This window comes from Melanostigma gelatinosum, assembly GCF_949748355.1.
Source record: "Melanostigma gelatinosum genome assembly, chromosome: 6".
NCBI lineage: Eukaryota > Metazoa > Chordata > Actinopteri > Perciformes > Zoarcidae > Melanostigma > Melanostigma gelatinosum.
In genome coordinates, this window is record NC_136639.1 from 14,217,316 (window position 1) to 14,241,284 (window position 23,969).

Here is a 23,969-nt window from a genome sequence, read left to right on the forward strand (position 1 = left end):
AAATAATTGCGACACGATCATGCTGGAATGTGCAACTAACAAGTCATTGAGAAGAGAGATGCAGCATTTAACATGTTTGTCAGATTCTTGGTGTTCAGTATATGTATATTCATATTTAGTAGACTTCAGACACAACAGTATACTTTGCTGTTTGTCTAGTGTTTTTCTGTATTCAAGGGGCTATGAGTGCAAGCTGTGATACCCGGTCTAGTGTTTCCGTGATTAGAGATTATTATTTTGCATCAATTCCTAAGAATTTAAAGCCTGAGTCAGTTTTCCTAGAAATGAGAGGCAGCCGGACAATCCCTTTCCACAAATCCATTGGAAGCAAACCGTCTGGCACGTCTCTGACGATCACCTGCCTCTACTGTGTTTGTTTGAGAAATGTGTCAGAGAAACCGATGACTTTTCATTGCATCAACGGCAATGATAAAAGATAGTGACGGCCATTTCAGTGTCCTGCTTTGTTTTTAACCACCCGTTTCAAGATCAATGGATTTAAACAAATCTGACACATATAGCTGCAACTAATGGTTACCATTTCCCAAAGCTTAAGCTGAAGCCTTCAAATTGCTTGTCTTGTCCAACCAACAGCCCGGGTCTAAACAGTTCAGTTTGCTATGATAGAAAACAATCTTCACATTTGAGAAACCAAATTTAGTTTGTAAATAAACTATCAACCTATTATCAGATTTGTTATTGATGAATTTTCTAAATAATCAGTTCAGCTCTCCGGTAACAGCAAGACTGAATTTAAAGATGTTGATTTGTAAATGTACATTAAAAGTCCCAGTCCCTATTATTTTAATAATTACCGATAAAAAGAAAATCTACTAAATATTTAATTTTGTCAATTGTATCCACTGATAGAAGGAATCATATAAAAAAGAAAATCAAATCAAAAGAGTAAATATCCATTTATTAGACATGATGCAGTTTCACCAAAACAATCATATGGCTCATCTTTAACCACATTATTAACTGATAATATTGTTAATAAAATTCATCTGAAAATTCATCTGAAAATCCATTTATTTTTTCCGTTCTGTTTTCCATTGGAATGCACCTGGTGAAAACAGTGTGTCTAAAATGACCATTTTTCAGTCCTGGCTTCCACTGACTTGATCAAGCCCTTCCCCATGACCCGGAAGTCCTCCAGTATTGCTTCCACGTTGGGGATGCTATTTGCTTCCTCCCCAGTCACCACCACTCTCCGAGCAGACATTTGTGACGTCTGCCATGAAGGGAAACGGAAAAAATCAGGTCACAGTGATGGAAGTGAAGGAGACACATGATACATCGAAGCAAGCTGTTGGCAATCTAAAGGGCTTCTGACCTACATTCATGAGTTTTAAATCGAGGAAATAACTTAGGCCTTACCTTAAAGGGCATTGGGATGAAGGCCTTTGGCTTCCATAAAACTGCAATCACTGTTCCGCCATGGGGGTCACAGAAGAAGAGGGCCAGGTCTCCGAAAGCATCCTGAAAATGAATTAGATTAGTAGATGTTCATGTTCAAAACTTTGTGCACGTTCTCTCGATGCCGAGAATAAAGTCAGAATATTTGGGGATTAAAGTCATGAAAGTTCAAGAAGAATTCTACTGACTCTATAAAAACACTTTTGATCAGGCATAAATGTCACCATTGTGTGAGTTATTGTCAACATAAAATATTAACTTCACCGCCTCTGATAAAGGGCGGGCTAGATGTACTTTATCATAGACATTCAAAGCTGCAGTTCAAACCCGACTTCATGCTACAGACACTTGTGGTCAGCTGTGGCGCGCACTGCAGCTGAGGAAATTATCACCATCAGTTATAAATATTCAAGAAAACATCAAATAACACTGAAGAATGGCACAACAGAGCTTCAGTAGTTTCCAATGACATCTTCTCATACTGTGCACATGAATAGTTTGTCACCATATCATGTTTGTTCCGCTGTTCTTCTCTCGTTGGATTATGTCAACGACTTCACTCAAATATTGGCAGGGACCATTCCGTCCTCCCAAAATAATGGTGAGGACGTGTCCCTACAGTGCAAATCCTGCTGCATAGCTTTCCTCACATCCTGTGTCAACACGACATTATAAACACCACGCCTGCCTTTTAACCTGAAGTTTATGCCCGACACACTCACTCTGAGCTCCGCCAGGTAGAGGGACACGGGGTTGTAGTCGATGACAGGCAGGGCCCTTCCAGACTGGGCCACACTGCCAGCCATGAGGCCCCTGCTGAAGGTGACAGTGGGTGGGTCCACTGCCTGAGGGCGCAAGGGAACCTGCTTTGGGTTCAGGTGAATCAACACATCGTAGGCATCCAGAGGAGGACGCATGACCACCTGCACGACACACAGACAACGCGCCACAAGGCTGAAGTATTAAATCACAATTCATTCAGATAGTGGACCATTTATGAAGACGATAGCAAACGAGAGTTTTCAAGTGCTTTTCACTGACCCTGACATCTTGTATCTGCTCTCTGTCCATCAGCTGCTGTTCCAGTAACTTAAGGCTCTCTGCAGCCACCATCACCACACGCTGCAGCATCTGAAGACACACAACCAGAATAGAACATTTGATGGTGAAACACAGTGGCTTTGGACATTGCGTTTCATCTGAAAATATATTCAGACATGTCATATAATGTAATATATAGACCCCCATTGTAGTTGTACAAATCGATCAATTAGCACCAAAATTTCAAATGACCAATTTCCCAGAACACATTAAATATGACCAACAATTGTAGACACAAAAAGACAACGTGTGTATATATATATATATATATAAATATATATATATATTGCAATATCCACTAATTACAATGAGCCGCCTACTGTATTTGTTTCAGCTCGTCTGATGTTTTTTGCATTAGTGCAACAGGGTCAATTACATTTACAGCTGGAACAATGCACAGGTAGTAGGAGGTCACATTTTATGTGGCCGGCGAATCCGCCAGCAAAAAAAAAAAAAAAAAAAAAAAAAAAAAAAAAAAAAAAAAAAAAAAAAAAAAAAAAAAAAAAAAAAAAAAAAAAAAAGTTAGACTTGATAATAAAGATTCCCATAGTCGAAATGATGAGATAGAAAGTCAAAATGATAAGATACTTAAACACAACAGTCACAGAAGCAGCTCTTTGGCTGGTTACTGTACACTTGAAATGTATTGTGAGTACATTGAAGACTACTTTAAAAGTGGCTTTACAACACATGGAATACGTCACGTGGGATTGTGCAAACGCACCCTTGAAAGGATTTTACGTATTGAACAAAGTTATTATAATAACTTGTCTGATATTTTCTTTAAACGTTTGATAGAGTAATGTGGGTTTCTCAACCCTAAATTAAAAGGATTTAAGTTATAATAACAGAAATGTGCTGAAATATAATTTTACATTTATATTACTGCATGTACAATATTTGTACACTTGAATAAACAATAATCAAATGCAGACAGTTATTTAACAATATGTACCAATATGAGTAGTTACATTTACAATGTCTTACATTTACAACCGGCCCTTTGAGGGCGACCGTGATGCTGATGTGGCCCAGAGTGAAGATGAGTTTGACACCCCTGGTTTAGAGAGTTAAGAGATTCACTCAATAACAATGTGCTCCCTAGTGGTCATTCAGAGGTATTGAGACAACTACGAACCCCACACTGAGCCAGGATCAGCCACTCAACTCAGCTTTTTGTGGTGAACCAACTTTTAGGTTTTGATAGTCCGTGAGGGTGGGTATGAGCATTCAAGAAGAGACGTATATATGCAACCCGAGCAACCAGATAAGGTAAACTCGTCCTGAACGTTGTGATTAGGCAACGATGACGTCGCTGTCAGGACGTCACAGAGCACACGGTTCCTGTTCTCCACCACCGTTATAAAGGAGGATGCTGGGAGACGCTCGGTGTTAATGTCGGGCTTGTAGGGGGAGTGAGCTGGGACAGCACAGGAAGCTTATCTGGGTCAGCTACGCACCATGGGAAGCTGGCCCGTTTACCTTTTCTGTACACTACTGTGTGCCACTGGACTCTTTTACAGCCACGGTCACATCCAGACAGAGGAATACAAAACTACACACTCAACTTATTTCACTACGACAGAGGACAGCAATGAAAAGCAACTGGTGAGCTACACCTCCCAATAAACAAGTACTGCTTGTGGAAATTTTTCAGAATGTTGTTTATTATTTCAAATTCGGACTGTATTCTAATATTCTAAATTTTCCATTCCAGATCGATGATTTGCATGGAGTTTTGGAAAGACTTCAGAACAATCAATTTCCAGCTCAAAGAAAAAAACATGGCTTTCTGCCTGTGGTACGTAATGCAACAACTCTATTTGGAATCCTCTCAATTAATAACATCAATCTAGTGAATCTCTTTTGAGAAATATGTTTACATATTTTCACGAGTCAATACCTTACTTCAGTATTAATTTGGTTGGCGGTCTATATTTTCAGTGTGATCCAGGAGACCAGTGTGCACTACGGAAAGGCTCCAGAATTGGGAAACTATGTGACTGTTCTCTGCCGAGGACATGCAACTCTTTTCTACACCGCTGTTTGTGATTCTCACAAATCATCAACAAAATAAAAGTAACCTATAAGCTTGTGATCTAGGCTTAATTATTCCATTTTGTCCTGTGTTCTTGTTACGGACCAATTGTACGATTCAATCATCTTCAAATTCAGCATTGATTGCTATTCTATTAAACGTGTAGTTGTGCGAGTTGTGTACGGTACTTGTATTTGTGTCAGCTGACCTGTACACTAGGTGCTCGCTTGGTCCACAGGGATTGGTTTTTGTCTTTAGGCGTAGCTACAAACAGGACAGGCAGAGACTCCCTGGAAGCCATGAAGTCATTCTTGATCTCTGTGTAGTCGGTGGCTGCACGTGACAGAGAGGTGAACAACAATCAAACTTGGTGTTGAAACAGTGAAGCATACGAGCAGGATATGTGTATAAAATGAGGTGGGGGGGGGGGGTGTTTGTGTGACACAGAGGGAAAGGGGGTGTGTGAGAGTGTGCTTGCCTGCAAGCTGGTTGTTGAGGTTGACAACCAGCGGGTTGTTCCTCCAGTCAAAGGAGGAGAGCAGATGAAGGAAACGAAGCAAGCCGACCTGAGGAGAACTGAGGAAGACCGAAATGAATTCACATGACCTATTGAACATACAAAAGGGAAGATACAGACAATTCCATCCACAAATGAGTCTGATGAGATAGGCGGCAGTTACCCCGGAGGAGTAAAGGGTGCAGGCTGCAGGAAAAGCGACGCCACCAGCAAGTCTGCTGTGTCCTCTGTGATGTCTTCGCTGAAGAGCTGAGACCCCAGCCAGCGTTTGGCCAGGCGACACACTCCCCCGAAACATTGGTGCTGCTGTTGGAGCCTATCAACAACAGGATGACATGTATGAGATGAGGAAATGGTGAATGCAGGGCAAGCAAAATAATGAAGGAACAGGAAAGAGACAAAAACATGGTGACAGAAAGGAAGGACAGAGGTTAGAGAAAGTAGGAACATATAACCAAAAATGACTGTCTATAACTTTTATAACAGCAACATATAGGGTTGAAAAGAGGGAACCCTGCTTTCCCACACAAACCAACAGATATTTGTGTTACTGTAATTTTACCCATGCAATAGGCTGGTAAGTAGAGGCTTATGCATGGTGGCCATCTCTAGAGCTTGAGCCTCCTCGTTGTCCCTTACAACCAGCAGCCCCTCTGCATTCACACTCTCCCTCAGCACCTGAGGCTCACGATGGTAGGCCACCTGGATGCGGAACACCAAGCCATCCTGGATGCATAAAAAAATGGAATTAAAACAGTGTAAAAATGAATACTGAAAACTGATAAAAAAAACAAAAAAAAACAACAATTTGCCTCAACATATAACGATACTTAGAAAGAAAAAAAAACACAACAACAAAAAACAGTCAAGAACACAAACAAGTGTGCGACTTGTAAACTAACTCAAGAATATACCTTCCAGACATCTAGGTGAGCAGGGCAGGGCCTGCATGTATAATTATGATGCTTCTTCAGTAACTCTCCCAGGCGGATGTGGAAGGCAGCTCGGATGTGGCGAATGGCAAAGCGATCGTGAGGCCACTTTCCACTCCCTTCCATGTGACAAATCACTGCAAGAGCAGGGTCACCAGTGATATGAGTTTCAATAAATGGTTTTGTATAGTTTAATCTCTGTGGTTAGGTGGCTGTAGTGTTCCTGCTTTGAATACATGGGTTGTAACTCAGTCATTTAGCAATCGTAAAATCACCAGGTACATTGCAGAAAACAAGGGAAGTTGTGCTTCAGAAATAGTGTAAATTCATAAAACATTTTCTATGGCGGACAGTGCAGAAATTAAACAAGCGTTAAACACTTCTTAACAAGTTGCTGGTGGTTAGTGTCACTGTTACCTGTGATAGGGGTGATATAAGCAGGGCAGGGTTTGCCTTCCTGTGGCACCAATGACCGGGAAGCCTTTTCTCTGTCAAAGAAGGAATAGTCCACCTTCAGTGGCACAGGGGGAAAGACCTGCAAGGTACAGATGAAATGTTAGAACTGCCATAAAGAAAAACAACCAAAGCACACAACACAGTGTAGTGATGTTTTAAATAATGCAATTGTTGTTATATTTTACTGACACTGCTACTAGTCAGTGCAATAATGAGAGCAGTTACCTGTTAAGAGCAAGATGCCTTACCTGTGTGTATCTAAGTGCAGGGTGGGCTCCTTGCACTGCTGTGATGGAGAGAGGCAGACCTTCCAGCCTCCACAGTTTTCTACTCAGGTCATCATAGGACTGAACCACCAGTAAACTCCCCTCCTCTCCAGTACTGGGCACCTGAACAGCACAATAGACATCAAACTTACGCTGTAGTTACACATTAATATAGATTATATATAGACTATATATTTTTAATTATTAAACAGCAACAATTTTGATTCAATAACAAGTAATAATAATAAAAACATTACAACATTCCAGGCCATAAAGCACAGAATATAAATGAAAAATACCATTAATTAAATTCCAATAGGAACAAAAACAAACAAACATAATATTATAATATAATATTTCACAAAAGAATATTCACAACATAACACGTAAAAAACGTTATTTATTTTCAATGAATCCCATCGACTTTATTTTGAATTTGACATTAAGAATAAATCCAGATTTGATCGCAACAATTTGCCATTTACCTCACGTCCCGTTTTGATGACGTCATCCACCATCGACCCCACATACCGCATACAGGATTCAGGGATATCTGCATGCCTGGTGGATAATAAATACATTAGTTTCTTTATAAAAACGAGGCTTCAATAAGTTCACACTTACCTCATTGCATTTTCAGATATTGCATATACCGAGGTGAAATCGCCTTTTTATTAACCAAAAGAGCTTTTTTTGCGACGACAGTTGGCGCTAACATTAGCTAGCTTGCTAACTGCACGACAAAAACAATGAAGCGTACGGGCAGGAGACGGAGCTCTGTGTGGGACTGTTTTGAACAAGTGGGGAACTTTGTCCGCTGCATGAAATGTGACGCCACATTGAAGTACTGCGGTGGAGCCACCAGCTCTATGATGAACCACATGAGCAGGCACCACCCGTCCACGGCGCCGTCAGACGAAGACGAGAAGCCGGTGATTTGCACCGTGCAGTGCATCGAGGAAGAGAGCGCCGCTAATTCGGACATCATGCAGGTCGCCATCATGTCACCCAACATGAACACGACCACCAACCTCTCCGAGCGGGACTACGGGGAGAGGAAGCGCCTGAAGAGGAGCTCTGTGTGGGACATTTTCATCAAAGTGGACGAGGAGGTGCACTGCACCATGTGCGACACCAAACTGAAATACAGGAGCAGCACCACCAGCATGATGTACCACATCAAAAACAAGCACCCCGACACTATGCCCAATGACGGCGGGTCAGTGGCAACACATGCAGAGGTGACTGAACTCATCTCCAGAATGATAGAGAAGGACATGCTTCCCATCAACGTGGTCAGTGGGGATGGTTTTCGTGAGCTACTTGCATACACTGTGCATCATTATAAAATCCCATCTGCTGCTGATATCACACGCCTTATTGAAGGCCACTTCCATGAGAAAGTGGAGGAGCTTGTAGTGCAGCTGGGGAAAGTGGAGAAATTGGCGCTCACTGCCGATTTGTGGACGGCCCTCCCATTTCAGAGGTACATCACAGTCTTCTGTTCGTTCATAACAGAGGACTGGCAGGGGAGGTCTGCTGTGCTGCAGACACACAAGCTGCCGTCAGACAGCCACACTACTACAGACAGTGTCACAGAGAGGCTTCTTAGCACGGTGCAGACCTGGGGTATTGCTAGGAAAGTGACTGCATGTATTCATAACGGCACACGGGGCGTCTCTGCACCCCACGCGTTTGTCCGCGTCACCTGGGACTATGCCACTTGCTTTGCCACTACACTGCAGCTAGCAGTCAGTGACGGGCTGAGTGAGGATCTAGTCCGCATCATCGTTGCCGCGGGGAAACTAGTCAAGCACTTCAACCACAGTCTGCTGGCGAGTGATGCCTTGGAGCTGAAACAAGTGCAGATGTGCCTGCCACAGCACAAGCTTATCCAGTCGTGCAAAGCTAGGTGGGACACCATCTGCGATATGTTTGAACGGCTACTGGAGCAACGGTGGGCAATTAAAGCTGTGCTTTCTGATCGCACGATCACTAACAGACAGGAAGCCCAAACCCTCGAGATCGAAGATGATTGCTGGCAAATTATTGAGAATTTTACACCTGTGCTGGCGACGCTGAAATGGGCAACAACAATCATATCCGCAGAAACAGAAGTGTCCATTTCAAACATTTACCCAATCACATTCAGCCTCATTCAGACGCACCTTGTGCCAAAAGAGAATGATGTTGAACAAGTCTCTGAGTTCAAGCTGAAGGTTCAGGATTCACTTAGAAATCACATGGAGGTAGGCATAAATATATCAATTTGGTTGAACAGATTGATGCTGAATAATATGAACATACTTTTTTTTTTTTTTTTAACATAACTATCAATTTCATTTGACTGTTTGCAGGTTGACTCTAACGACCTAGCCTCCAAACCAGCTCTGATTGCCTCTATGCTGGACCCTCGTCACAAACACCTCAGTTTCCTGACGCCAACAGGGAGACTGGCTGCAAAGGTTAAACTGCACGAACTGGTTTCAAAATTAGACGTGATAACTACGACTGTGGGCCCAAAGGAGGAACAGCAGGAGATCCTGGTCACACCTGAAATTAGCCCGGTGGCAATGCCCTCGCAACTGAGAAGTGACACCAAAAACACCATGATGTTGCTCCTAGGAGACAACTACAGTTCCTCGTATGCCACAGACTCTGAAGCTCAGGTAGATTACTACTTGAGAGACATTGCTCCGTCACTGGACATAAACCCTCTTGAATGGTGGAGGTTGAACGGACCGAGATTCCCAAAATTGGCCACTCTGGCGAGGCACTATTTGTGTGTACCTGGGGTATCGCTGCCGTCTCTATTGTCAGAGGCCGGACAATCATTTGCAACAATGCGTACTAGACTGAGCCCAGAGCATGTTGACATGATGATCTTTGTAAACAGAAATGCATAACTTCCATGACAGCACATGATGGAGGTTTACTCCAACTTCCCATGCCAATAATAGAAAAAGGTTACTGAGGGGGGCAAGAGGCGGTAGGTGCACATTAAGTAGACATCTTGATTGGATGTTAAGATAAGAGGATGGGGAAGATGGGAGCTACTCTTCCACTGTTGATGTGTTGCATATGCTGAATAATGCTTTTTAATTTCAGTCAACAACAAGTTAGAAAGCTGAGCTGCAGTCAAATGCTTAACGTTAACTATACCTTAATGTAGTTCCCAACATTTAAACAGTGCTTTGCCTCAACACCTCACTTGACTTGACGGCTGGATTAAAACAGTGGACAGTGAGCCAATCATAAAATTATGTTCGTAATATCCGAGTAAACATATTGCCACTATCTAGTGGAGGCAAGAGTGTAACCTTTACCTCAACACAGCTATTACTCTATACTTAGATTAGATATCTATACAATAGTCTACAAATCAGGATAAATCTCTGGAGGGATAAAACAATGAAGAAGAAACATCTCTGGTTTGTTCATTTGTTATCATGACAGCATACTAAATATTTGTATTAATATAGCTAGAAACTCAGTGACCAAACCAACACTGTATTGTTAACAATATTAATGTGAAAGCTGTCTCAGTATGCCAAGATAAAATACATACAGCTGTAGCAGGTGTGTTATGATCTGTCTGGGGACCAGTCTCTTTTGGCACATGCTCTGTCCGTCCCACAGCACCGCCTCGGTGATGGAGCCGTCCTGGAAGCGACGCAGCTCGGAGCGAGAACCCCACAGCTGACGAAACTCAGCCGCCTTGCAGAAGAACACCGCCGTTATTATTGAATCCCGACACAAGCGTGGTAACATAAATGATAAAGTCAACAAAACAAATTCTATATGGTCATGTGACAGGTTTGTCTCTCTTGCAAGTGACAAGAACAGCTGCAAATGCCTGCCATATCAAAAGTGTGTATTAATTACATAAATGCTGCATAATAGTATTACATTCTTAAAAATGTTTACAATCATATCAGATGAAGCGTACGTGAATATTTACATTTAAGGTATTCACTAATCAAATACACTGTATGGCAAGTAGTAAGTACAGATGTGTTCCTTCTTTGTTGAGTTAGGTAAAATGACCATGTATCTTCAATCCCGATAAAAAATAAAACCCGACACACATGCACAGGAAGGAGAGAGCGGTGAGGTTACCGTGGGGCTGTTTGCAGCGGGGCCTCTTTCCAGAACAGAGGCCGCCAGCTCCGGACTTAGGAGCAAACCGAAGGAGAGAGGAGGTTGAGCTTTGTGTTTTGGGGCTTCACTCTCCACAGACCACTGTGATGAAACAAAAATGAAGAGAGTTCAACGAAAACAGTGATCTTAAGATTGTTAATCATACGTACATGTGTTGTAAGACGCGTTCAAAGTGGTTTGAGTCAAAAACATACTGTTATAGTAGCAGTATTACGGCAGGTGTGTTAACGGTAGCTTAGCAGAATCATGAAATGAAGCACTTTTTGATGTTTACGTTCTGCTTGTGGAGCACGCCAGACGTGGATGACTGTAACCTCTGAGTGTTAGGGCTGTAACGGTACGCGTATTGAACCGTTCGGTACAAGGCTCACGGTTCGGTACGCATGACGAACCGAATACGTTTGAAAAAAAAATCTCTTTTGCAAGATGTAAGTACCAATACTACATAACATTAAGGAGCAGTTTTTTGTTTTTTATGCTTGTGTTGCTAAGAAGACACCCCAGAAGATGGGTCACTCAGGTATAGTTCCATCATTGTTCAAAGTCAAAGAATAACTTTATGATGTTAGTTGTAATGAATAAATATATTTTAAAATCAAGTACGTTTCTCTGGCATTTATAGTTTTCTACTGTACCGAAACATACCGAACCGTGGCTCCACTGCATCGTACCGAACCGAACCGTGAATTTTGTGAACCGTTACACCCCTACTGAGTGTACATCTTTCCTACCTCAGGGTCAGGCGAGAGGGAGTGGGTGAGGAGGTGGATCCTTTGGCCCAGTCCACGCTGAAGCAGGGACAAAATAAAAGGGAGTGCAGTGTGGACGTAATCTCCACTGTGGTCCATCAGCTCACTGAGGAGATTCATTTTCTTACAGCTGGACTGAAGCTTCACCAGCTCACACAACCTGAGTAGAGGATGAAAAGCAGGATGAGAATGGGAAGTCAAAGACAGAGTGAAGGAGATCTGTTCTGAAAGGAAAACAAACTATTGTGATGTTACACTAGCAGTAGGATGTTTTTTTCTTTCCACTACCCTATTTATTACCTGACATTTGAGAAGGTGTATAAACTATCTTTAGCTGGAATCTGTAACGGTGACGTGAACACGTGTCATGCTAAGTGGAAAATGATGTGTGTTGAAGAGGAGGTGTAAGACTAAGCTGATAATGTAGTACACAACACAAGGACTGGATAACATGTTTTGTTGCATTAGCTGATAAACAGAGCCTGACTGGAACACGTGGTCGCTTGTCCTGATCATGGGTTTGGGTGTCATGAGGAGGCAGTGGAAGCCGTCCACCGTAGGGTTGTCCCAGAACTGCATCGATACAGACGCCTCATGCTGCAGCTGAGAACCAATGCAATGAAAAGGATCAAAACCTGCTGCTTAATCTCACCAGTGTCAAAATAATCTAGTTTGCACTCACATCGCAACACTTTTACAGTATTTACCTGTTTGTAGGTACAAGCCGTCATGTCAGCACACATGTTGAGATGTCCTGACGGGTCAACGAACACGACCTGGAAAGCATCGTGGAACTCTGGAAGAGATGGCTGCAGGGAAAAGAAAAGAAAGGGACCAATAATGATTCATTTAGGAGGTAAACTAAAGAGTGAATACACTTGTTGCACAGATGTAGACCACTCACAGCTGTAGAGTCAGGATCTCTGGCTAAGCTTATTCCATTCACTGTCAGGTCTGCAGATGCTGAGGTTTGAATGAGAGGTGGGTAAGTTGCAAAATATTCAAAAAAGTGATAAAGTAATTTCTGTAAGGTCATCTTCCATTTACCAAATTGTGCTACACATCACTATTATTCAAAAAAACAAGACTGTGGTTTAGCTGATTTTAAATGTTCTTACCCAGGAAGTTCAAGCTGTTCCGAAGCAGCTGATAGGCTGTCATAGAGTTACTGATTCTGTGAGTGGTCAGCAGATAAGCCAACAACATCGAAGCCAGGAAGCCATTAAAGCAACCAGTGCCCTATAACACATTGAGAGAGCAATACAGTGGTGAGGTGAGATAAACAGTGTCAGAAGACGAGTAAAAGAAGGAAGTAAGCTCTGGAAGCAAAATAACCCTCTCAAGCCTCCAACCTGGTCAAGCTCTCTTTGGCGAAGCCAGACTTTGAGCAAAGCCACTCCATCAGCAAAAGATGAGCACTGGGAGCTGACAGCGAAAAGAAACTGGAGGTGAGCCCTGGGCAGCAAATCCCCCAGAACAGAGCTGTTGTAATGCGGAGTGGGGGGTCCGCTGCTCTCTGCAAACAAAAAAACAAACAACAGAAATTGGTCTGATATTTTGATTGAACCGTCGCCGAAAATGTGGTCCTGAATATACCTATGATCGAGTGATTAAAGGTGGATAAAATAACACTCTTACCACACTGGGAGGGCTGCAGTTCGCTGTACCACTCGGTCCGGATATTATTCCTCTGTGGGTGGAAACGGCTGGGCTTGAAGAATCCAGGAGGCGGACAGGCATGAACACGTAAGGTGAAGCTGGAAGAGTCTTTACCTGAGATACGGGACAACATCACAATCATAACCAAAACTAAATACTGCTAAACAAGCACATGCAACGAAAATTAATTGCTGGTGAAATCCATACAACGATAACACAATACAATGAAGGTTGGCAGTTTGTGTACAAATACGATGTTAATTAAAAAAGGTAAATACCTGGAGGGGTAAGCAGCAGAACGGGTCGGAGTCGATTGCCATGAAGACAGGCGTAGCGCATGCTTCCGATGTCAGAGGAGGACGCCAGGTACTGGGCCACGCCGGCCAGGTACAGGGCCCTTTTCCTCGGATACCTCTGGTTCAAGACGTCCTTTGGGTGGAGGACATCCTAATAACGCACGGATGAGCGGACAGAAGACACCGGAGTCTCTTACAATCTCGAGAATATATTCTCACATTGCATTCAGCACATTGCTCTCGAGGCTTCAAGTGTTGTATTGAAATGAATAAAAAAGGTTGGCAGGTGACTAGGACTGCAACTAACGATTATTTTAATCGATTAATCGGGTGATTATTTTTTAGATCAATCGGATGAGAAAAAAAAAAATTAAAAAAGCATTCATTTCCAACCCTTTATTCAAAAACAGAACCAATCTTGATCTGCTTTTAACCTCTAAAGTCAGTCATGTATGTTTTCTTTCTTTCTTTTTCGTGTTGAACATCCCTGAGCTGTTGAAGTAATAATTAAAAAACAAATGGACTAACAAAAAACACACAAATATGTATATTTTTGTTTAAAGGGACCTGAGCTGTCAGAACAATAAATAATTTATAAAAAATAAAGAAAAATACAAATCAGAAAACTTAACAGGATTTGTTTGAACGTCGGAACTTGTTCTCTACACTACACTCACAAACTGAATCATCACCGTGGTGCTCCCGTGCCATATCATGTCGCTTTTGCATATCTTGCAATGAACACACTTTTTTAATTTATGAAGTGTGAAATGCTTTATCTGCCTCCACCATGTTTCAGAACAACGTTACGGGTCCGATGCTCTTTCCTCTGTTGTAAATTGTTTGATCGCATGTTTACTTTTATTGTGAAGAGCATGAAAACGGAAGTGATTTTACTGTGAAGAGACAGGAAGTAGCATGATACTTGCTTATTCACGGCAACAATGATAACGATAAGTGAAAACCTAACATATATGTCGGGTGCAAGAGCGCGGCCTGTTCACTGTAACAGTTGTTAAACTGCAGTTTTCAGGAAGTAAAGTGTTCCGTTCAAAACCAGACGTGTCTTGGTCGTCATTAGAAGCTCCACTTCACAACAACCTGCGCTGCGCTCTGTTTTTCCTTTTTTTTTTTCTCAAACATATCCGCAAGTTATTGAGTGGCGTAATAATCGCGGGACACAACAAATCGATAATGAAATTTGATAATCGACAATGAAAACTATTTTAATAATCGATTATTATCAATTCGTTGTTGCAGCCCTACAGGTGACTTACAGCTGGGATTGTGACAGCCAGGTCCACCGTGACGCGTGGTTTGGTGCAGGTGCCCAGGGGGTAGCTGCCGATCAGATCAACAGAAGCAGGGGGTGCCATGTGGAACTTGCCTTTTGTTGTTTTGGGCACCAGGAGGAAAGGGACCTTGACTGCACTTGACAGCCATGACGGGTCACTCACCTGAACACACAGAGAAAAACAAAATGTAGTTACGTGTTTATATCTGTGGAAAGCTGAAAGAATGAAATTGAGGTTCTATGCCTAATTATGACGCTGTTCTTACAGATAAAGTGCTACATACCTCAACCTCTGGTGAATCTGGTACGGTCTGGAGCAGCTTGGTGACCGTCTGAATGAAGGCATCGATTTGCTGTTTCCTACGCTCACTCAGGGCGACCTCCTTCAGCAGCTCTTCCATCTGTTATTGGGGGTAGATCATAGACATTTACTAGTATGTGTGAAAGTGTGTTATTGTTTACATGGGACAACAAGCTTGACTTAAGGCATAACCAGCATTCATTTTCATGTCCCCGTCCGTCCCCATGTGAGCAAGTCAAGATGTCTCACCTGCATTTTGAGCAGGCTGCAGTGAAACAGGCTCTCCGCCTCTTTCAGCTGGTTGAGCTCCTCTGCTGTGGGAGGTCTGTACAGATCACTTTGGGACAGCTTCACCGGGTGATAGACCTCCTCCCCAGGTTTGCTCCTTTTGGCTTTAACCGGAACCTCGTCATCTTCCTCCTCATGACCCTCAGAGGGAATCATCTGTAAAATAAAACATGTTGTAGCAGTTGAGTCAACTTTGAACGTGTCTTTTACTAAGTGTAAGGAATCAGATAATCAGCATTTGATATAAACCCTGGGCCAACCAAAAATGCTATTAGAGGGTTAATTCTGGTATTTGTCAAACAATTATACATTAAAAGTATTACTGACTGTATCTGCTGTACATTCAGTTTCTCTTAAGTAGACATTAAGCAAAGTCTTACAAATGAAACGTGCAGTTGGTAACGCATGCAAGCAACACCCGTGTTACCATCGAGTAGACTGTACCGTGTGCTAACTAAGCGGTAGTTCGTCAGCAAGCAGCTAAAATCATAACACATGTCGCCAGTCTTACCTCTACCGGGTCCTCAGCCAATGCCAGCTTCTTCTTCATGTCTGATATGCCTTCAATGTGGTGATAATTCCGATATTTTTAAAGTTTTGATCAACACTGCTTTCACTTCTTTGCGATCTCACATGTGCAAAGGGTCAGACAAACTTGCTACCAAAGACAATATTTCCCTGATTGGTGTAGAAGCGTCGCGGGTGAATGGTGATTGGTTCGCCGCTTCTTGAGCCGCCTACCCAACCAGGCTTCAACAAGATAGGTTGCACGAGCAGTCTCCCGTGCGATTGGTGCCCTCTAGAGCCACTGGGGGAAAAAAATGCTCATGCAGTAAAAAAAACACGTTTATTTATGAATGCTCGCTATAAAACAAATCCATCATCATCATTTTCAGTTTGTATTGCTATTTTTAATTCAAATCACGACACATCTTTGCCAGTTGTTTGCAGCAGCTGCAGATTAGTATTGCTGTGTGCATACAGTCTGTTGATACAGTAGCCCTGCAATAAATTGTCTCTTCATGAAAGTTATGTTAGGATTTAGTTGGAAGTGTTGATTCAACTAGAATCATTTTGGAGGATGTAGTCGGTGATGTTGTTGAACTTTATTGCATTATACACAGAGGTATTTCCGTTATTTAGCCTACCCTCATTGATATAAATGGGGTAGACCAAATAATAGAAACACCTATCATTGAAGCATACCTACAGTAATGAACTGACTACATCTACAATATGGAGGCACAGAAAATGTATTTGTAAAATCATCATCGTGGGCAATCACTCACAGTCGAGTATGACTGTCATCCTGTTACTGAGATGGATTATTTGTGGGTCTTGGCCAATCTTGGATCCACAGGGTTCTGTTGAAATGTGGGCAGTCGTGACATATGTGGTATTCGTGGGTGGAGGAGCAGTTTTGATGGTCATCCTCTCCTTTCTGTGTTGCCTTTTAGCTTCCATGGCACATTGGAGATCCCTTTCTTGTTGCGCTGTGCCTTCATAAGTCATCCTTCTCCCAAGGTTCCTGTCACAGGCAGGTTAAAGAGGCGTTTCCTCAGGTAGGATAGGGGGTTATACTTGTCCCCCTTGGGTTGGCTTCCCCTAGGCCAAAACATGATTTGGCCTCACAGTTAGTGTTGAGCTTTGAATATGACAAGCACATAGACTTAATATTAATTTAGTCTTAGTCCATAATCAAATGTCCTTGTTTCACAGTGTTGTAGTTTTTATTTGAGGAACTTCTATCAAACTCTGTTTGCAATATGTTGTGGGAGGCTTATCTAGGCTTTCTTTTCCTATATTCTATAATTATCTCTTATTATTATGGCTAATTCTGCTCTAAATTCAGCGACAGTTGTGTTGTCACTACATTTTATAATCCATTGTCACAGTTCTTGGTCTGAAACAAAGGGGTGACTTGAGGCGGTGGACCTGTGGTAACCTGATCAACTGGAAGCAGTGGCACGGCAACATCACTTCGTATCAGCCTCAGCTTGGTTGACTTGGTAGGAGGGTTGCTTTTGAGAGGGTGTATTTCAACTGCCTGAGAATCCAAGAGAGAAACACCCTTGGCCAAAACCATTGTGTCCAGCCTCAGAGGCCCAGAGTACACCAGTCTTCAGCCAGACATCTGCCGCATTTCCCCTCTGAAACTTTGTTGGCTGATCCTTGGAGCTGGTTAGTTGCTTCTGTGAGGCTACTGTCCACTCAGTTTGCTGCTTGTTATATCTTGGTTCTGGTTTGGATAATCCACTTGGTAGGTTCAGAATCAAGGCACAATTTATGGTGGGTTCCTCCAGGTTTAACTTACACTTACTCTCACTGTGACCCTGACTGTGTGTTTTCCTCATTTCCTTTTAGATTGCCTATGTGTGTTAGTGGTTGGGTTTATGTTTGTGCATGCGTATGTGTTTAGTTTTGCCAAATATTTACAGTATTGTAATAATATGATTAGTAATAACACTGTAAAGAGATCTGGGATAACTTGTTTTCACAGCCTTCTTTCAATAAAGGAGAGTTTCTCATCAAAATATTATATCTAATTGTAGGACAAACCTAGACCGGCATGCTTTGTGGTTTTTTTCCACGTAGAAAAAATATAATATCAGGCAACAGCATGGTCAATTTCTAGATTTCTTTTGCTTTATGAAACTGATAATAATGTGGTTGCTTTTAATTCCCATCACTCTATTTCTCGCAAATAAACACCCCTCCCATTACCTCTAGTGTGTGGGTGAGAGTTATTGAGTCTTAAAATAGAGCTGCAGCAATAATAACGGCAACATCCTGGCAACCCATATCATTGTACTCTGTCAGTGAGACTGCTAATAGGGTAAATATGAAAGAGATGAATGGGCGTCTTCGGGGCGCAACCTCAATTTGAAATGCATAAATATTTCCATCAGGCATTGGGTTATATGTGTTCTATGCTTCTCTACACAGACACATAGGAGTGTGTGTGTGTGTGTGTGTGTCAGTAAGAAAAAGAGAGAAAGAGAAATAAAGGCTTTATGAGTGGACCAACTTGGCATTCACCTCAGTGCGCACACAACATTGGTAATTGGCAGCCATGGAGAAAGCCTCGGCAAACTAACACTGCAGAAACGTCATACAGAGTTTACTGGTGCACCAATGAAGAACAGATATGGAACCAATAGTCATTTTAATCATCTCAGTGTCAAGGTTGAGAAACCGGTTGAGTTTTGATGTTACCCTAACAGTACCACCACAGAGAGGGCAGTTTTATGAAGCACCTGCTGTGCTTCAACAGAGGGTCTTCAGTTCAGCTCTGGTGTGTGTGTGTGTGTGTGTGTGTGTGTGTGTGCATATGTGTGTTAGTGGTTGGATTGGAGTTCATTAATCAAAGCAACATTTGTTCTTGCAAGTCAAGCAAAGCTCCATCAGTCCAAACAAAAATGGATCTACTTCATTCAAATGTCAAATTCTTGACTAAACTGTCAATATGAGGTCCGAAATGACAGGGACACTGAGATTACATAACAACACAAAGTTGGGTATGAACTTTGCTCAAATATGAATCTATTTGGACTGTATAAGTATGCGTGTGTGTACGTGCATGTGTGTCTAGTAATCGTGGTGGTCGAGCAACATTCACTATCCTATTGCCAGTAGAAACCTTTTAATAATGGGAGTGACGTGAGGCCTTCAATGAAAGGCCAAGACATTGTTTCGAGACATTGTTTCCATCAGCACCAGTTTCGTCAATATGTGTTGGTGGGTGTGGCAGGTACTGGGACCTGACCAATGTCATCATCCTGTTAGAAACAAATACAGACATATAGATATAGATACAGATAACCTCTTGGTTGAAATCTAAAGAGACTTGCAGAAGAGTCAAATTAAGAGTACCTGTTGTGAGGCGGGGTGAGGTCGAGGAGTAGCATTTACAACAGGCACACATCCTTGAAGCCAGGCATCTGAAAATGTTGGCATAGGCTCGGAGTCTTCTGTTTTAGATATTTCCTCGGGTCCTTCCCCTCTATCTAGGCACGTGATTTTCCGCTCTAGAGTCTCTGTGAGGTAGCTTTTGGCCCAGGATACGGTGAAAGGTACTACCTTGAGGGCAAAGACATGAACATCATGCATGTTGTACAAATATTATGTGTGGTTGAAATGAATGACATCAAGATAAATCATTGTATCGGTCTCTCCACGCATGTCAATCAGTGAGATGATATTCACATTGAAGTGGAATAAAAATAATCTTTTCAGTTTTACCTCTCTCTCAATGTCCACTTTGAAACAACCCTCCATGAGCTTGCTCATCAGATCATCCATGGTCTCCCCCACTGCCTCATCTGCATCCTCCCGGATCAACGTGTCTGTCCATTGGGCCCGAGTTAAGCAACCAGGGATAATATCCTCCACTTCCAGGTCTGGTATTGGAGGTGTGTTCCTTTTTACAGACCTACGACTTTTCTTGCCAGCTTGGAACTTATCTGCAGGACGTGACATCTTGGTTCAGAGGCTGGTTTGAAATATAAAAAGTAAACAAAACATGGGTGACAAGGACGTTGATGTATTAAGTGTGAAACAATAAACTATTTAACATGAAACAACCACAGTCCTCGTGCTAACAGTAATTCCTTTCAGAATACAAACAATAAATGATGTATGAGGCACAATATCTGAGAGGCACAGACTAAATCCACTACTAAAATTAAAATTTTACCAAACAGTCTTCTTCTTCGTACCGTTGTTTTCCGTGTAGTCTACGGTTGCGCGGCAACCGAGGACACAAGTATGACGTCTTACGTAGAAGTGGCGTTGGCTCTATGGCTGCGGACGACGCGGAGGTAATCTCGTTGCTAACAAGAGCTAGAACACTGCTTCGTTCCCGTGAACTGTATAGAAGCAATGGTCGATTATGACAGCGCCAATGGCTGCTGGGACGCTTGTTATGTAGTCTGAAGCAGGAGCGTGTGCACTTTGTCACACAAACGCTACGTTATTGCAGTTGGCTTCTCGCTAACATACATATGTTGCGCTAGCTTGCTGCGAACATTGCACTAATCGTTACGTTACGTGGTTTTAATTAGTTACATTGCTAATCTTATTTAACCAGACTCTTGAGAGTGGTGACACCAACACCATATTCCCTATTGTCATTGCAACTAACCGTGCAGCTAAGTGAAGATAGCTCGATGTATCACAAAGAGAAGAGCATCCAGATGAAAAACAGCGCCTCGGCGCTGTACAACAACCTCGGCGTGCTACGCATCGCCCCTCGGCGCCTCACCTACTTCACGGTGGTCCATGCCAACGTGGTCAACATGGTCAGCGCGTCGTGGGACGGCCTCAACTATTCCCACCGTCAGCTGCAGTCCAAAGAGCCCAATGTCGCCACGAGCACGTCTCTCATCACGCAGGTCAGGCCACAGTGAAACGTGTGCAGTGTGTTCTTCATTTTGCACAGCGACGAGAGGAACTTTCACAAGTCTCTAACAAGATCAAAAAGTGTGTATTATGACCCATTTAAACATAGTGCCATAAGAAAGTTATACATTGAGATAAACAATTCATGTGAAGTCAGTGGCTACATTCTGTCACCCAAAGATATTATGCAGACACTCTTCCTTGGAAGTAAGCAAAAGTCAGCACATAGTCATAGTCACTGTATAATCCATAGAATACAGTGCTAAAACAATAAAAGTACCATATCACAGAGTTAAGAAAGCAAACGTTATCCATCTTCTTTAGGTTGCTGGCACATATACAATGAATAATGTCAACATCGTGTTGTTTTGTCTTTTACTCTATATGCATTTCTCTGCATCATAACAATATAGAAATCCTGTGTTTTCTTGTAACAGGCTGCTTTTTGTGCGCTGCCCTCTCGTGATCTGCTGGTGGTGACCTCTCAGAAAGGCATCCAGGTGAGTTTTTGTTTATCTGCTCTTCTCTGCAGTCATCAGCAGTCTCCACATTTGCAGGAAGCACTGCTACTTCTGCAACTTGTATACTTATAGTGGCTGTGGTTGTATCAAGCCTGTGTCTCTGGACTGTGTCATTGACTGTTTTTTTAAATGTGAACCAGAGCAAAATAAATAATGCATGTTTTACTTTGATATGATATAAATCCATTGTTTTAGATGTATGAATCTGATGGCTCCATCATGGTGTACTGGCATGCCCTCGATACTCCAGAAACAACTACAGGTAAAGTTCCATATGGAATGGATTTGCTGCAAATGTAGACACGCAAATGTGTCCTGTCTCAATTACTTCCATGACAACTTTGAAAAGAATCAATACATTATATAAAGCAACACAATAACATACGATACAGTGTGATAAGATACAATAGATTATGACACAAGTATACTCTCTTGTCCCCAGAAACATGTCAGTGTTGTTGATCCATCCTCATAACACAAACATGACTAAAACAGTGGGAGGACCTGATTATTACAATGAAATCAATTATTTTCAGGCATCTACACCTACATTATTATACCTACATAATCACAAGTGGGTGTGAAGACATTGTAGACGTGAACAAAATGTTTTTGTTTTGTCAGATTTACTCTGCTGGCTTTTTTTGCCTGCACATTTACGCACATATATATGCATATTTGTGCGATCACTCATTTGTGTGCGAGAGAAACGTATTATTCAAGAGTTTCATACCGAATCTATTGCACTCACAGAACTCCTTTGTGTCCCAGCTCAAGCCGTGTTTGCTCGAGGAATATCAGCAGTGTGTGAGAGTTATATATGTGTGGGTAAGTAGTGAGTGGAATACATTTTTACGTATATTCAAAATAAAGGGCAAAACTCGACAGTCCATGACGCTTTCTCTCTCTCTAGGCCTTTCAACTGGTGCAATTCTAGTATTTGATGTTCCCAGTAAAGGCAGTAATATTACCTTGTCGGATGTCATGGAGGGGCACAAGGAGTCCATCACTGACATGGCTTCAGAATGCTGTGGCGGCGAGGTATGGCGTTTGTGTGCTCATTCAGTGTATGCATTGTCTGCTGTCTGTCTATTTCAACCTTTTTTGATATGGGTGAGCTATATATATATGTATGTATATATAATCCACTCTGTTGCTGTCTCCCTCCCCTCAGGTGTGCATAGCTGATCTGGTCAGTGGAGATGATGGGGGCAACCTGTGTGTGTGGCAGTCTGGGGAGGAGTTTAAGTTACTCAACCATATCCCTGGCTTTGAGTAAGAAGTTGATTGTATTATAGTTTTGATGTACAATGTTAGATTTAGCTAAAATAAAGTACTTACAGAGCGACCTATTTTGAAACGCTGTCATCACCAATCTTAAACTGCTCTTATTCTTCATGCGTTGCTGTACTTATCTACTCTACATTATGTAACGTTCCACTGTCTTTCGCGTCATTATTTCCCCTCCTAGCTCTAATCTAATGTCCATTATCTTTTCCCTTAATTCGCCGATGGCAATCATCCTCCATCTACCTGACTGCTCTCAGCATTAGCTGCTCATCTGTGAAGTTGTGGAAAGGTACAGTGGTGGCAGGTTACGGCACGGGCCAGATTCGTCTCTATGAGGCAGTGACGGGAATCCTGCATGCTGAGGTCAACGCCCACGCTCGCTGGATATACTCACTGGACATTGCTCCTTTTTCTGGGCTGGTGAGTTGTATCAACCGCATTCATTTTTTAAGCCTAGTGGGTTGGCATTTATTATTTGAAGGGGCAAACACAGATGACACGAAGAAGGGATTCATAGATTTTCCAGCTAAAGCCAGTCAATAATAAGTTATTATTATTTATTTGGCTCTAACGTATATTTAAGTGTATTTCAAATCATTTTTTGGAGCATATCTCATGCCATTGATGATTGATTTTGCGTTTGATTTAGCTGCTGTCTGCTGCTGAGGACTCGCTGGTCAGGGTGTGGCACCTGACAATGACCCCAGAGAGCCACAGCGTGGAGGTAACTGGATGAACAGAATACTACATTTATTTTCTTAATAGGTTCAGAATCAAGGCACAATTTATGGTGGGTTCCTCCAGGTTTAACTTACACTTACTCTCACTGTGACCCTGACTGTGTGTTTTCCTCATTTCCTTTTAGATTGCCCATTTGTACAATGAGTGTGTGACGGACACGCAAATCTGTGGCGCCAAGTTCTGTGACGGCGATGGTTATGCCTTTGCAGTGACAGGCTATGACCTGAGTGAGATTATCCATTTCACACAGTCATAGGACTGTGAATGTGAATTCTGTATATTGTGTTTCTGGAAAGATATCATGATCCAGAGAGAAGGGTCAACAGGAAAAGGATATTTAATGTAATCTTTTTTACGAGAGACATTGTTTTCACGGCCTTTCTGTCTCTATCTCTGTATCTAAGGTTTGAAGGAGATTAGCATATAACAACATATTTCAAAAGGAAAAAAGTATACGTACACATGTTTACATGTATGAGAATGTAGATTTAAAAAGTTATAAATGATTCTATTTTTCCTTCTGACATAATTGTTGTTTCA

At 42.2% G+C, this 23,969-nt stretch overlaps 2 protein-coding genes and 1 long non-coding RNA gene across 4 annotated transcripts; 1 reads left to right on the top strand and 2 right to left on the bottom strand.

Annotated features, from left to right (window-relative positions):
• Nucleotides 1–902: 902 nt before the first annotated feature.
• Nucleotides 903–16,129, bottom strand: nol6 (nucleolar protein 6 (RNA-associated)). Its single transcript, XM_079269496.1, has 26 exons — nt 15,989–16,129; nt 15,439–15,633; nt 15,173–15,289; nt 14,872–15,051; nt 13,577–13,745; nt 13,278–13,412; nt 12,992–13,155; nt 12,758–12,878; nt 12,544–12,602; nt 12,347–12,448; nt 12,127–12,242; nt 11,622–11,799; nt 10,849–10,971; nt 10,298–10,446; nt 7,215–7,290; nt 6,712–6,852; nt 6,425–6,542; nt 5,990–6,144; nt 5,638–5,801; nt 5,239–5,391; nt 5,037–5,134; nt 4,767–4,891; nt 2,461–2,550; nt 2,142–2,342; nt 1,381–1,482; nt 903–1,234 (listed from the first exon to the last, which is right to left on the bottom strand). The coding sequence occupies exons 1-26, from the start codon at nt 16,025–16,027 to the stop codon at nt 1,085–1,087; spliced, it is 3,420 nt and encodes a 1,139-aa protein (XP_079125622.1). The 5' UTR covers nt 16,028–16,129; the 3' UTR covers nt 903–1,084.
• A 2,343-nt stretch (nt 16,130–18,472) lies between these two features.
• On the bottom strand, nt 18,473–20,870 carry LOC306779174. Its single transcript, XR_013772096.1, has 4 exons — nt 20,741–20,870; nt 19,720–19,969; nt 19,351–19,557; nt 18,473–19,256 (listed from the first exon to the last, which is right to left on the bottom strand). It is a non-coding gene; the product is annotated as an uncharacterized lncRNA (long non-coding RNA).
• On the top strand, nt 20,241–23,969 carry wdr54 (WD repeat domain 54). 2 transcript variants are annotated; one of them, XM_079270974.1, is made up of 9 exons: nt 20,241–20,870; nt 21,315–21,377; nt 21,594–21,660; nt 22,152–22,226; nt 22,312–22,439; nt 22,573–22,673; nt 22,946–23,108; nt 23,338–23,412; nt 23,554–23,969. In XM_079270974.1, exons 1-9 carry the CDS (start codon nt 20,646–20,648, stop codon nt 23,683–23,685), a joined length of 1,029 nt encoding a protein of 342 aa, XP_079127100.1. In that variant the 5' UTR covers nt 20,241–20,645; the 3' UTR covers nt 23,686–23,969. The 2 variants fall into 2 exon arrangements, with proteins under 2 accessions (XP_079127100.1, XP_079127101.1); XM_079270975.1 differs by having other exon boundaries at nt 22,170–22,226.